Source organism: Scomber scombrus, chromosome 16, assembly GCF_963691925.1.
Source record: "Scomber scombrus chromosome 16, fScoSco1.1, whole genome shotgun sequence".
Lineage (NCBI taxonomy): Eukaryota > Metazoa > Chordata > Actinopteri > Scombriformes > Scombridae > Scomber > Scomber scombrus.
This window is the reverse complement of record NC_084985.1, coordinates 22,829,156-22,841,783: the sequence shown is the minus strand read 5'-3', so window position 1 is coordinate 22,841,783 and position 12,628 is coordinate 22,829,156. Positions and strand designations below refer to the sequence as shown.

Here is a 12,628-nt window from a genome sequence, read left to right as displayed (position 1 = left end):
ATGGAATATATATATAAATACATCATTTGAAATAATTTGGCAACAACAACAATTATAAAATAATCACCCTGTAGTTACTGGGATAAATTATGCCACCACCTCTATGAAGAAACATTTGCTTGTTTGTGTATTTAGTTCTTCATTAGCTGCTGTAACAACAACAGCATGAGCTATCATTATCATACAGTGTATTTTGACACATAAAGTCAGTGCAGCCTGCCTCTGTGTTTTTAAGTCTGGAGGTAATTCCTTGTTTGCATCCGTCCTCAGAGACCTGTGCTGCACAACAACACAAGGACTTTACTGCCGTTGCTGTTGTTTGTCTAGCACCTCCTCACCCGAGTGTTCATCCAGTCTCTCTCTCTGTATTGTTCCCCCCAGAGAGGTGAAGTATTATGGGGAAACACAACAGCAAGCTGGCCCCAGAGGTCCTGGACGATCTGACCAAGAACACTGAATTCAACGAGGCGGAGCTCAAGCAGTGGTACAAAGGCTTCCTCAAAGACTGTCCCTCGGGCATCCTCAACCTGGATGAGTTTCAGCAGCTCTATGTTAAGGTGAGGTGGAGCATAGGAGATAGGCAGGAGGAGGGGAATGGCGGCTTTAGGTGCAGTTAGCAACTGATTTGCAGTCGTGAGGAGGAGGAGGGTCTACAGAAATGGATAAAATACTTTTTTTCATCGTTGTTACATAAAACAAAAGGTTGCCTCTTAAATGACTCATTCACAACATTATTGAGCTGTTATGTAGAAAGCTTATGTTACCCTGGCTGACTAATCGTCCTATGTTTGGGGCCCTGAGAGGAGTTGAAGCCTTTAATAATGCCAGCGTCTCTGTTACTGCCTGAAACTCTGTCAGAACATTCAGAGACCACACAGGTCCACAGAGAGGCTGACTGAGTTTTATCAACTTTTATTTTAGTGTTAAAAGTTCCACCTACATAAATACTGTGTGTAATAGATTAAGCTACAAATAAAAATAATATTGTTCTAAACTTTTCAGAACTTGGTATTGGCACGAATAATGTTTTTTTCAATGCCAACATTTTTACAACAGTTACTGATGTCTTTCAATATAGCTTAATAATCATATTTATATACATAGCTATTGTACTATGATACACACAGGCTATTGACTAAGTCTTAAGTCTAACCTCTCATAGAGCGACACTAACCAAACACATATTAGTCACCACAGTTATGACAAGTATGAGTCACTGTGTTGTGATTACAGCAAGATGGTTGTGTGCACTGCATGTAGCAGACCGCTGTTGTGCCGTCAAGCCGATGTCCTCTCAGCTAGCACTGTCATAATTATGTGTTAGTGTCACCAACGCCTTCCCATATCACAGCATGTTCTGCCTCGCAGTGAAAGTGACACAAATTGTGCACCATGATGTTACTGTGACAAGAAACTAGCATGAAGAAACTTTTTCATCCTTGAGTCTACTTTAATTAATGTAATCAGTGACACAAAATGAGGCGAACAAAGAAAACGAGATAATTCGTTTTCTTTGTTCGCCTCATTTTGTGTAATGTTTACTACCTGCATTCTGCACAAAAAGGTAACTAGAATATATTTTGAGACACTATAAATGTTTGTAGATAAACATCAGAAACAGAAAAAGAATCATTTTAAAACCAGAAATCTGTTAAATTGTTGAAATGATTGAAAAGTATGATTTTTTGACAATTAGAAGACACTAGGAGCACCCCATAGCCAAGTGATTACAGCGCAACGTCCCTGGTTCAAGTCCAGCAATGGACCTTTGTTGCATGTCATACCCATCCCTTGCTCTCTTTCCATGATAAAAACTGCCCCAAAAATTATGTAAAAAAGAAGAGACTAGAGGGTTTAATTGAAGAAAATTACAAAAGGTGCAATATGCTACCAAATCTCTATAAGATATGAGTTAAAGGGTAATCAAGTTTACCCAATAATAATGCTTAATATTAGAGCTATGCAGTTAATAATACAGTTACAAAAATGCAAATGTACATTACAATGTACATGCAAAAATATTAGTATAATTAGCATTTCAGAATACTTGTTAAATTAGTCAAATAAAACACCTTTAAACACTCCTGATCAAAACACTGGAACAACAAAACTAATGCAAAATAGTGAGTAAATACAGGAAATGAACTAAAATTCCACTCTGGCCCCCCCAGGGGCCCCTGGTCACTGAAGCTCATGTCCCCCAAACAACTGATATGATAACACTACTTCAACTTAACTCACATATTTTGTGTTGGACCTACTAGGTTTCTGACAGTGACCATAATTAGCAACATCAAGAGAAAAGGTCAAGCCTTGTGTCGTATTTTTGTAACAAAAACAATGTTATCATCAGACCTAGTCATGATCAACCATCTTGGTTTTTGTCTTCTATTCACCAACATTTAAAACAAGGAAGTGATGCAAGATGCAACTAATGCCTCGTTTTTGCCACCTTATGTTTTCATTTTTCAGTTTTTCCCCTATGGTGACGCCTCCAAGTTTGCCCAGCACGCGTTTCGGACGTTTGACAAGAACGGCGACGGGACCATTGACTTCAGGGAGTTCATCTGCGCCCTGTCCATCACCTCCAGGGGGAGCTTCGAGCAGAAACTCAACTGGGCTTTCAACATGTACGATCTGGACGGGGATGGCAAGATCACACGCATGGAGATGCTGGAGATCATCGAGGTGTGTTTGTGAGCAGGTAGCGGGCATAAGTCAGTGTGTGCCTGAGGAATCATCTTGTAAGAATAGAGATGATTCATGCTAATATACATTTATTCCTTTTTTCCCTCTGGAAGGCCATCTACAAGATGGTCGGCACCGTGATCATGATGCGTATGAACGAGGACGGGCTGACCCCTCAGCAGCGCGTGGACAAGATCTTCTCCAAGATGGACAAGGACCACAACGACGAGATCTCCCTGGATGAGTTTAAAGAGGCCGCCAAGTCCGACCCCTCCATCGTCCTACTGCTGCAGTGTGACATGCAGAAGTAGAGAGTGGTGGTTGGAGACGGGAGGGAGGGAGGGGGAGAGGGGAGGGACTGGGGAAGAGTTGAACTGAAACAAGAGAAGGGAGAAGGATGAGAGAAAAGAGAGGCAAGGAAAGAAAGGGAGGGATGCGGTTAGAAAGGAGGAGGAGGAGGGGGAGGAGAGAGGTAGAGAAGCCTTTTCTATTTTTTTTCCTCTTTGAGGCAGTGATGACTGGGAATGAGCCATGTTTGGAACACACCGGACCCCTGATTGATGCCATTCTTTTCTGCCAAACCTGCTGTACACTTCTGCTGTATTTCTGCTTCAGTGTAGCAGAAATGGTCTTTATAAATCTGGAAATCCCTCCAGCTCCTTTGGTGCAGACCAAAAAAAAAAAAAGTGGGGAATTACAGAGGAAATATGAGGAAGTATCCCTCACATTTTTACACTGTCAGACTCTGTGCCTGAGCCTGCAAAGTGCAAACATCAGCAGTCTTTTTAGATTCCTTCTACATTCGACTTTCTTATTTGCATAACACAGTAGGATTTGTCCACCTTGTGCATGATCTTGAACTAAGTTGTTATTGCAAAGCAGGTTCCTTCTATAATCTAACATGGAATCCTTAATTTCAGTGGGTATAAAATACATATATAACACGCACAGTCACCAGATGTCTCCACCATCTGGTTTCACCACTTTCCATCACAGAAAGCCGATTTCTTAACGCACCCACAGTGTTAATTTTCGGTGCACCGTGGGGTAGTTTGCAAAAAAGAAGAGGAATGATATCAAACCGAGAAAGGGGCTGCTGTGTGGTCCTCATGGCTCATTTCGAGAGACGAGAGAGGAGCAAATCTTATGAAATGGAATTATGTAAATGAACAATACCATGAGGCATGTGTGAGTCTGTGAGTGTGAATGTGAGGATATGTGTGTGGAAATGGGTTTGTTTGTGTGTATGTACTCAATAGTTTATCTTCAGCCAAAACCCCACACAGTTGTATGGCACTTAAAGAGAGCATTGCTAGCAGATTACAGCCTGTTGTTCACATGCTTTATTCTCCAAGTATAAGGCAGGCAGGTGATGAATGTCTCATGGTGGCAGCATGGTGAAGAATACTGATGGGGCTACTCACTGACTAAATCTTCCTCCGCGTATAATGGAGTCAATATCTTATCAAAATTATTACATGTGTTTTATTAAAACGACATGTAATTAAGTTAAAATAGAGGCTTGTCCTCCACATTATGTAATCTGGACCTTCTCCAGCAGATGATGCACCAAGCGCTCCCTGCATGGCTGTCTGTGATTGTATAAGATAACATTTGCATGCATTCAGTAGTCTGAAGCGACAGATAACGTGATCATTCGACAGAAAGCATCACATTACTGATATGACAATAATTTGATGACGAAGAGCCACTGTGTTTATCATTTTTATTTGATTATATTATCTTTCAAATGTTTATAATGGCATGAGTAGCAATGGCAACATATGTGTTTTACCTTGCAGCCTGCCAGTATTGTTTTAGTCTGTATATTTATTTTCACCAGGAGGCGCCAAAGATGGTTTTAAAATGATACACATAGTGGCTTTAAAATATTAGTTTTACAATTGGTAGTACTTACTGCATAAGATGAATTACCTTTAATAGATTAAATGTAATGGTTTTAACAAATAATGGGTATTAAAATTATAACATTCTTTATTGCTGGAGATTTTAACCAAATTTCACAAGACATTATAATATAGCACTTATAATATCAGAGACATTGTGCTTTATTCAGCTCTGTTTCACTTTACAGTGAAGTTTTGTTTTTGATAGTATGATAGATTTAAGTTGAACCAAAAATAGAGCAAACATACAGAAGTGTATAAAATGTGCTCTGGCTTCTCAAAGACCTGCAATCTGAGCAACAGAAGGAGCCACTAGAACAGTTTGGAGTGGGGATAATCAGGACAGTAATTACAGGCCATATGACAGAAACGGTATTGCTCAGAAAGGCCAAACCTGCCTCTATGATTCATTGTTGTTTCACATGAAAAGCTGAAATAGCCGTCTCTCTTCTTCCTCTCCCACTGTCCTGGTCTCGGCCCCTTTTTTGTCTTCTTCCTCCCTAAATGTCAGAGAGGAAGCGCTTTGATAATAGGTGGAGGGAGAGGAACTTTGCTGAACTCAGCTCAGATCTAAAATCAATGCGAAAAAGAGCAAAAGGTTGAAGAGGAAACCTGGGTGGTATGTGTGTATGTGTGTGTATGTGCGTGTGTATGTGCGTGTGTGCATACGTATGTGAATGAACGCAGATAACTGGCAAGTGGAAAAACACTTGTACATTACAGTTAAAACAGGCAGAAATTCCCAACTTTTGTCTTAGAATCACAACCTGTGTTTCTGAAGATCAATGTGAACAATCAGAGTGAACAAATCACACTTTGTGCTATATCCAATTTATATTTGGTATAGTTTTCATTAAATTCAGGCAATTGCAAGACATCATTGTAAATTTAAATATTTAACCTTTGCCACAGGTATTTCACAATCATGCAGTGTTTAAATGTAAGTTTAAAGGAATCGTTTTGGGAAATACGTTCATTCAGTTACCGTTAGCTTAGCTGAGCACAAAGACACAACATATAACAAGTTAATTAATGAGCCTTAGATGTGCTGGTAGGTGGATTTTCCCCCGTTTTCAATCTTTGTGGTAAGCTAACTGTCTCCTTGCTATAGCTGCATATTAAATTGACAGATACAAGAGTTCTCAGCAAAAAGGTGAATACATGTATTTCCCCACAATGCTGAAACATTCGTTTTAATGGAAGTTTCATCCATTACACTGCAGTTATTGTCAGTCTTGAATGTTGCCTATATTTGCCTGCAAAAAAGGTACAAATTCACCCAGTTTTTGCTGAAAAAAAATTATGTTTAGTCTTTTGACTGCGAGCACAGGAGAATGGAATGAAGAATGGAATGATCAAGACATCTGACTTGTTCAAAAATGTTCAGAAAATTGCTTTTTCTTGACCTGGATGGTAACAATTGATAGGTCAAGGAGAGAAAAGATGGAGAAATGACAATGTTACATACTCATTGTTCATTTACCTCAGTGAGGAAATACTGTAATTCTGACAAACTGGGTCAAACCATTCATAACAGATCATTCCAAATTTCCAACTTGAAAGCAGCAAAATATGTGGCCTCTCTCTTTTCAGCCAATCAGAATCCATCTCCTTCTTCTCACTCAGCCAATGAACGTGCTCCCTCCCTAAAAACTACAGAATGAGCCTCATTTGTGCGATAATGTAATGATAAAACTGTATGTACATTATAATACGACTGTAATCGTATTTATGAATATAAACAAATATAATATGTAAATGTAAATGTACCACTAGCTTAGACCTAATTTCATATGATGACACAGCTACTGTGTATGAGTGTGAGTGTGTGTGTGCATGCATGTGTGTTTGACAGAGCGATAGAGTGTGTGACAGAGTGAGCCTGAGTAACTGTGAGTGCTTGTGAAAGCTCAGTGTGTGTTGTATGTCTGGACACTTTTGCGAGTGTTCACACGTGTTTTGTATTTGTATCATTTGTGTAACAAGAGATGCCTCAGTCTAGTTTAACTTTGTAAAATTTGAGTGTAAACCCTCACACCGAAGCACTGAGTGTTATTACCCACACCTACACTTGCTTTTGTGGTCCGCTGGTATACAGTATGTACTGTCTCCGATATGGGACGTGTTGTTTCGTTTGCTGTAGCCTACTGTTACTGCAGTTCTACAAATAATACTCACATATACAGGTTAGCTTTCACCCAAATGGCAGAATTGACAGCACATGTCAGTAGACAGTCAAGGGGGGGAGGGGGGCTTTTGAAATGAAAGTGGATGTTGTTGGCAGGGGAAGACTGAGTTATGAGTGACGAAAGTGTTAAAAAAGAAAAACAGTAGTCCTGTGTCACAGTGTCACCCAGTGGATGGAAACATAATGTCACACCTTACAACAAGTCAACCACTGTACAGCTTCCCTTTTGTTATTTCTGCAACAAACATGCCTGGAGATCAAAACTTACAATGTTATAGGATGCAAACGACTTGATCGGGCCTTACAGTCTTATGTTTCTCCCAAAAAAAAAGAAAAAAAAAGAAAAGGCGCAGATATCTTGAAGTGCTGTGAGAAAAATGAGCTTGTTTTGTGGATTTTCTTGAATCAGTTAATATTGTGACATCTTGATGTTATTGGAATAAATGTCCAGAAAAGCTTCATTATAAATGAAACAAATGAGGCTAAGCATGTGGAAGTAAAAACAAAAGCCTTCCATGTGTTGACATCTTGGTCACTTACAACCAATTGTTTTATGCAGGTTTTATGTTATTAAATGAACTATTGGAATAAACTAAAATATTTAACTAATCTGTTATTTTTCCTCTTTTTTACAATAATGTATCAGATAACTGTGTGACAAACTGAGACAACAAGCATTATCACCTGACGCTGTTGTCCCTTTTAGCTCTACAGCGCTTTTAGCCTTCTTTAGCACCTTGTTTTGGTTTTATAGCCCCACAAATCCACTCTTATCAACCCTGATTTCAGCCGCAGGAAGCAGCTGTTATCATAGCTCTGATAAACCCACCAACATTACCTGTCCTGCACCGAACACCAGACAGGCTGACCAGATTTGCTAGCTGGTAGACATATAACTGTAGCTAGCAAGTTAAGAATTTCCTCCAGAAAAGGTTGGAGACCAAAACTTTCAAAGACCAAAGCTAAAATTGGACTTAAATTCATCATTTGGCTACAAACTAACTTTGTCTGCCAAATGTGTAAATAGGCAACTGTTAGCTAACACATCCAGAACAAATTTGTAAGGTGACAATGCATCAATATATATTGTTTATTTTTGACGCTGCCCTCAAGTGGTATAAAAAAGTGTAGTGTAATGCATCTTTAAAGCCCTTATATGTCAAATTTGAATGAGATTGTCTAATTTACGTCAAACGAACAATGAAATTTACACCACAATCAGAGTATTTTGAAAGTTGAAAGTTTAGATGATCTCATTTCATTAGCAGAGCTCTTATTGTAAGAAAAACAAAGAGACATGATGAAGATTGGGAACTGAGATCTTGTAAATGATGTGCAAAATGTCTCATTTTACAGCCCTGTGTGTTTTGTTGCCTCTTGTTTTGACTCACTATAATAATGTTATAGGCTTGGTTAATCATCCTATATAATGCCAGGCGCTATGCAGTAAAACAGTTTGATTAGAACAGATTGGCTCACAAAGTGGCTCCACAATGTGTTGATCTCCACACTCCTCAGCTGATTAGATTGTGTCCATCCTAATTAGCGCCGGCTCAGACGAGAGAGAGCCTCTTTGACTTTCCTTCCCCAAGGTACCGACACACACACAAGTGGTTTTTGTTATGTTGTTTGGATTTTTTGCTTTGTCACCTGATGTTTTTATTTATACTGTACCCAATGACAAACATCCAACATAGATTTGATGTGCCAAAGACAGGATCGTGTAACGTGTGGAACCTGAGATGTTTGATCGCTATGGTTGTATCAGGGAGTTGAACATGAAGTGATGCTGTGTTGATTATACATGACGCACTGAGCTGGGTTACATTAATACACAAATATGAACATAAATATTATTTTTTTGTTGTTTTTTTTTTTGTTTGTTTGTTTTTTGGACAGGGTATAATTTGTGCTCGGTTGTGCAATATAATTCTATACTTCAACATTTCTCTATGATGTTCATGTAAATGTCTATTTGTCCAATCACATGATTTTACTTTTTTGTTTTCAATATTGTTAGGCTCTTAGAACAAAGACAATGTAATTATTTTTGTTACATAGAATAAAACACATGGATGTCGGGAGTGACTGTTGTTGTCATTTTTTGCTTCTAGCCCCCCCAGTGTTTCCTCACACACACACACACACATACAGAGGGAGTGAGCCAAGATTATGAGTCACCGTCTCACAATGATGTCACATTACTGCAGTGATGTCACCATGCTGTTCTCATGGTAACCATGCTGAGGCCACAAGGCAGGGGAGACTCGGACATAAACACACACAAGCACCCACTTACATAGCTACACATGTTTATACATAAGCACACACACACACACACACAGTCATAATCCACAAGGAAATGTAATGACTGCGGAAATTAATTTTGCCTCTGGTATCTGCAGACTCTCATTTACTCAGCTGGACAACATTGGACACATTGCAATGAGTCATGAAGATTGAGCTTTGACTTCATGGATCATAATGGACATTCACTTTTAGACATTGGCCTCCCATGAGAGGTGGAAACACACATTTTGTGCAGAAAAAGGAAAATATCACTTAATTAAAGTTATTTTTTGAGTGGATTTTTTTTTTCTGGTGTGATTCAGCCAATATTTGTGAACATCAAGAAGATTGGTACCAAAGAGGACCCCAGACACACTGAATACACAGATTCAATGTGACATGGATTTATTTAAAGGCTTACAACTGGCCTATATCATAAAATCAATCCAGATTTGACACCTCCCATTTAGGTCTGGTTTCACCTCATTCTACTGTTTAAACTGTGTTTGGCCAGACCCATTATTTTCCCTATGCCTCTTTTCTAGCTGTTCATCACGGATCAATATAAATCTATTCTGAGCCTCGCTGTATCAGGCTTCAGCCCAGTGGAAAACCAAACATCACATTTGCCCGGGCAGAGGCTAAAAAAGAGAAAAAAGCTTACAACAGTGAATCACACTGCAGCAATAGAGGTCATTTTAAAGACGTGCAGTTTGCAGAGCGGCCACAGGGTGGGGCTGTATGCTCAAGTCACACTCAGAGGTCCCTTTACTATATCTTAACATGATGACACTGGCTTTTTAACTGTAAAGGTCAGATATAAAGTGCTCTTACAACATTCATGTGGGCATGTAATAGCCAAATGAAACAATAACTTTAAAATGACTTTTAACTGTTGTTAAATAGGTGAAGGTGAAAATAGGGTGAAAGGTTCAGCATTGCCTTCTCTTAGACACAAAGGCATTCAACAACACAACTAACCACACTGACTCACCATCACACTGGCCAATAGCCAGGCAGATACACATGGCTGCTAAGCAACCCTCCCTCACTGAGTGAAGGTCCGGCTGACAGTCACTTAAACCTAATGAATGAAGAGAAAACTCCCACTACTACTACTATTGCTACTACTATTGCTACTACTCCTGCTTCCATTACCACTAATAATCCTTCTACTACTGCAACTGCTACTTTGGACTTGATTCAAACACAAACATGCCATAGTAGTAGTGCTGCTACCTCTACTGGTACAACTGCTCGCATATTACATATTATGACTAACAATAAAACACTCACATTTCTATACTAATATAAAATACAATACAGAAAATACAGCAATGAAAAGAAAGAAAGTAAAACTGGCATACTAAAAGACAAATGTTCCACAGTGCAGGAAACTCCATCAGTCTCAAGTCTTGACAGAAGAAAGTTTAAAGCTATGGCATCAAGTCCCAAATTGCATACGTTCGTTTTGTTCAATCAGGAGAGACCAGAGAATGAAGTAAAATAATCTTTATTATGCAGATGATATTAATGATTAGGTATTGTCAAAGTCTTTGGCGCTTGGACTCTGCAGGGAGAATTTTTGAATCGAAGAACGTAAGTCCTGAGCATCAGCATGATAGATCCCCCCATGGAGTCCAGACACTGGTGGTGGTGGCTGATGACTTCGATCAATCAATCTCGGGCCAAATCACAACAAGTCATCTTGAGGCTGAAACTGATCGGGCTGATGAAGTTGAAGTGTTGCATTGAGGAATCTGAAGACTGGGTGGTGATGGGGAGGTGGTGGGTTGCGCAAAACAGCATCAAGAAAGCACCTGAGCAGAGAGGGAGAACATTTAAAAAGACAGCTGCAATATGATAGGCTGACAATGAAGGTGTATCACCGTGCTATTGGTTAGACTTGACCAGGTGATGTGAACAGCTGATGTGTCAATTGATGCCCCAGAAATAACAGCAAGGAAAATATGAGCTTTGACAGAGATCAGTATGAGCTGTGAAGAATGAGAAGTAAAACTATGACGTGAGCATACAAAAAGGTGGTCTCCCTGTCTGAACTTTAGGTAAGCTTCATTTTACCATGACATTTATTTAGGTAGGTGTTCAGTAAAAGTTTGAAATTAATTATCATAGTTGGGGGTTATTGACCTAAATATTTACTAAGAAATGACCTCAGTGCAATGTCAGCATGCTAACGTAATGGCAGTCAGACATGCTGATGATTAGCAGGTGTAATGTTTACCATGTTCACCATCTTAGTTTAGCGACTTAGCAGGATATTTTAAAATGACACAAATAATATCTGAAGATGATGTCATTAGCTTTGCAGGTATTTGATCATCAACCAAATAAAATAATGATGGTGCCAGATGAAAAGTTAATATCTAAACCAGGGGTGTCAAACTCATTTTATTTCAAGGGCCACATACAGCCCAATTTGATCCTGAGTGGGCCGGACCACTAAAACCATTGCATAATAACCTAAAAACAATATATAATATATATAATATATATAATATGTAATATAACCTTTCTATTAAAAAAACATCTATTTACATAACAGACGAACAGCCTGAAATTCTAAAGAAAAATTAGTGCAATTTCAACAATATTATGTCTCAGTCTTTGGCAGATTATTTTGCACAGAAGTCAAAGTCAAAGTCGGCTTTATTGTCAATTTCTTCACATGTTAAGGCATAAAAAGGAATCGAGAAGACGTTTATCACTATCCCACGGTGAAACTGCTGATTCACAACATTTTGCACAATGTTCAATATATGAATTATTTAAATATGACCATGATATGTACTAATTGTGTTTTTAGAGAATTGTATTCTGGCCATGGTGGAAAAAAAACACCACGGCCTAATTTAGCGATTTCAAATTTTGCAGGGTGGGTAACAACACATTTTTCGGTGGTATGTCAAACTCAGAACACATATTTATTTTCACTTTACACAGACTTTAAAGTCATTAGGGTTCATCCTCTGGGCACCATGAATGGCAAAATCTCATTACAGTCCATCCAGCAGAGATTTTACAGAGTGGACCAAAGTACTGCTTGTGTGGCTAAAGGTATCTTAGGAAGCATTTCTAAAGTGCCATTACAACTAATACTAGTGCTGAATAATCCTTAATATGAATAATACAAATTATACTATTGCTACTATGGTTATTACAATTAATTATACAAATAACAAAATAAATAAAAGAGTGAGCAATAAATATTAATGCAAATATCAAATATTAATGAACAAATTCACTGAATAATTAAAACCACAGAGTAAGATACTCCACCAGTGTTACTTTTCAGCTGTGAATATTGACTGTATTGATCATGCTGCAAAGTTAATAAGTCAATATGAATTCTTCACTGCACATGTAGGCAGAGAATGTTTGGTGGCAGCAGTTTAGACAAACTCAGTAGTACATCATTGGGGAATGACAGTAGCCATCGAGGGATTATAAAAAAAATTCATCAGTGTCCTTGTGATTAAAATAGCCTGTAAATGAATGTGTGAAGCCACCTTTGTATAAAACAAAACAACAAACC

The 12,628-nt window shown here is 38.6% G+C and overlaps 1 protein-coding gene across 2 annotated transcripts; it reads left to right on the top strand.

Annotated features, from left to right (window-relative positions):
* Window positions 1–395: 395 nt before the first annotated feature.
* On the top strand, window positions 396–2,999 carry LOC133996347 (hippocalcin-like protein 4). 2 transcript variants are annotated; one of them, XM_062435900.1, is made up of 3 exons: window positions 396–557; window positions 2,473–2,688; window positions 2,802–2,999. In XM_062435900.1, exons 1-3 carry the CDS (start codon window positions 396–398, stop codon window positions 2,997–2,999), a joined length of 576 nt encoding a protein of 191 aa, XP_062291884.1. The 2 variants fall into 2 exon arrangements, with proteins under 2 accessions (XP_062291884.1, XP_062291885.1); XM_062435901.1 differs by lacking the exon at window positions 2,473–2,688.
* Window positions 3,000–12,628: the final 9,629 nt, after the last annotated feature.

What these genes read in the sequence shown, in the direction of transcription:
- LOC133996347 (XM_062435900.1), top strand. Translation starts at nt 396, where the DNA reads ATGGGGAAACACAACAGCAAGCTGGCCCCAGAGGTCCTGGACGATCTG. An exon ending in TTCAGCAGCTCTATGTTAAG is followed by an intron (nt 558 to 2,472) that starts GTGAGGTGGAGC and finishes TTCATTTTTCAG; the next exon opens with TTTTTCCCCTATGGTGACGC. An exon ending in AGATGCTGGAGATCATCGAG is followed by an intron (nt 2,689 to 2,801) that starts GTGTGTTTGTGA and finishes TCCCTCTGGAAG; the next exon opens with GCCATCTACAAGATGGTCGG.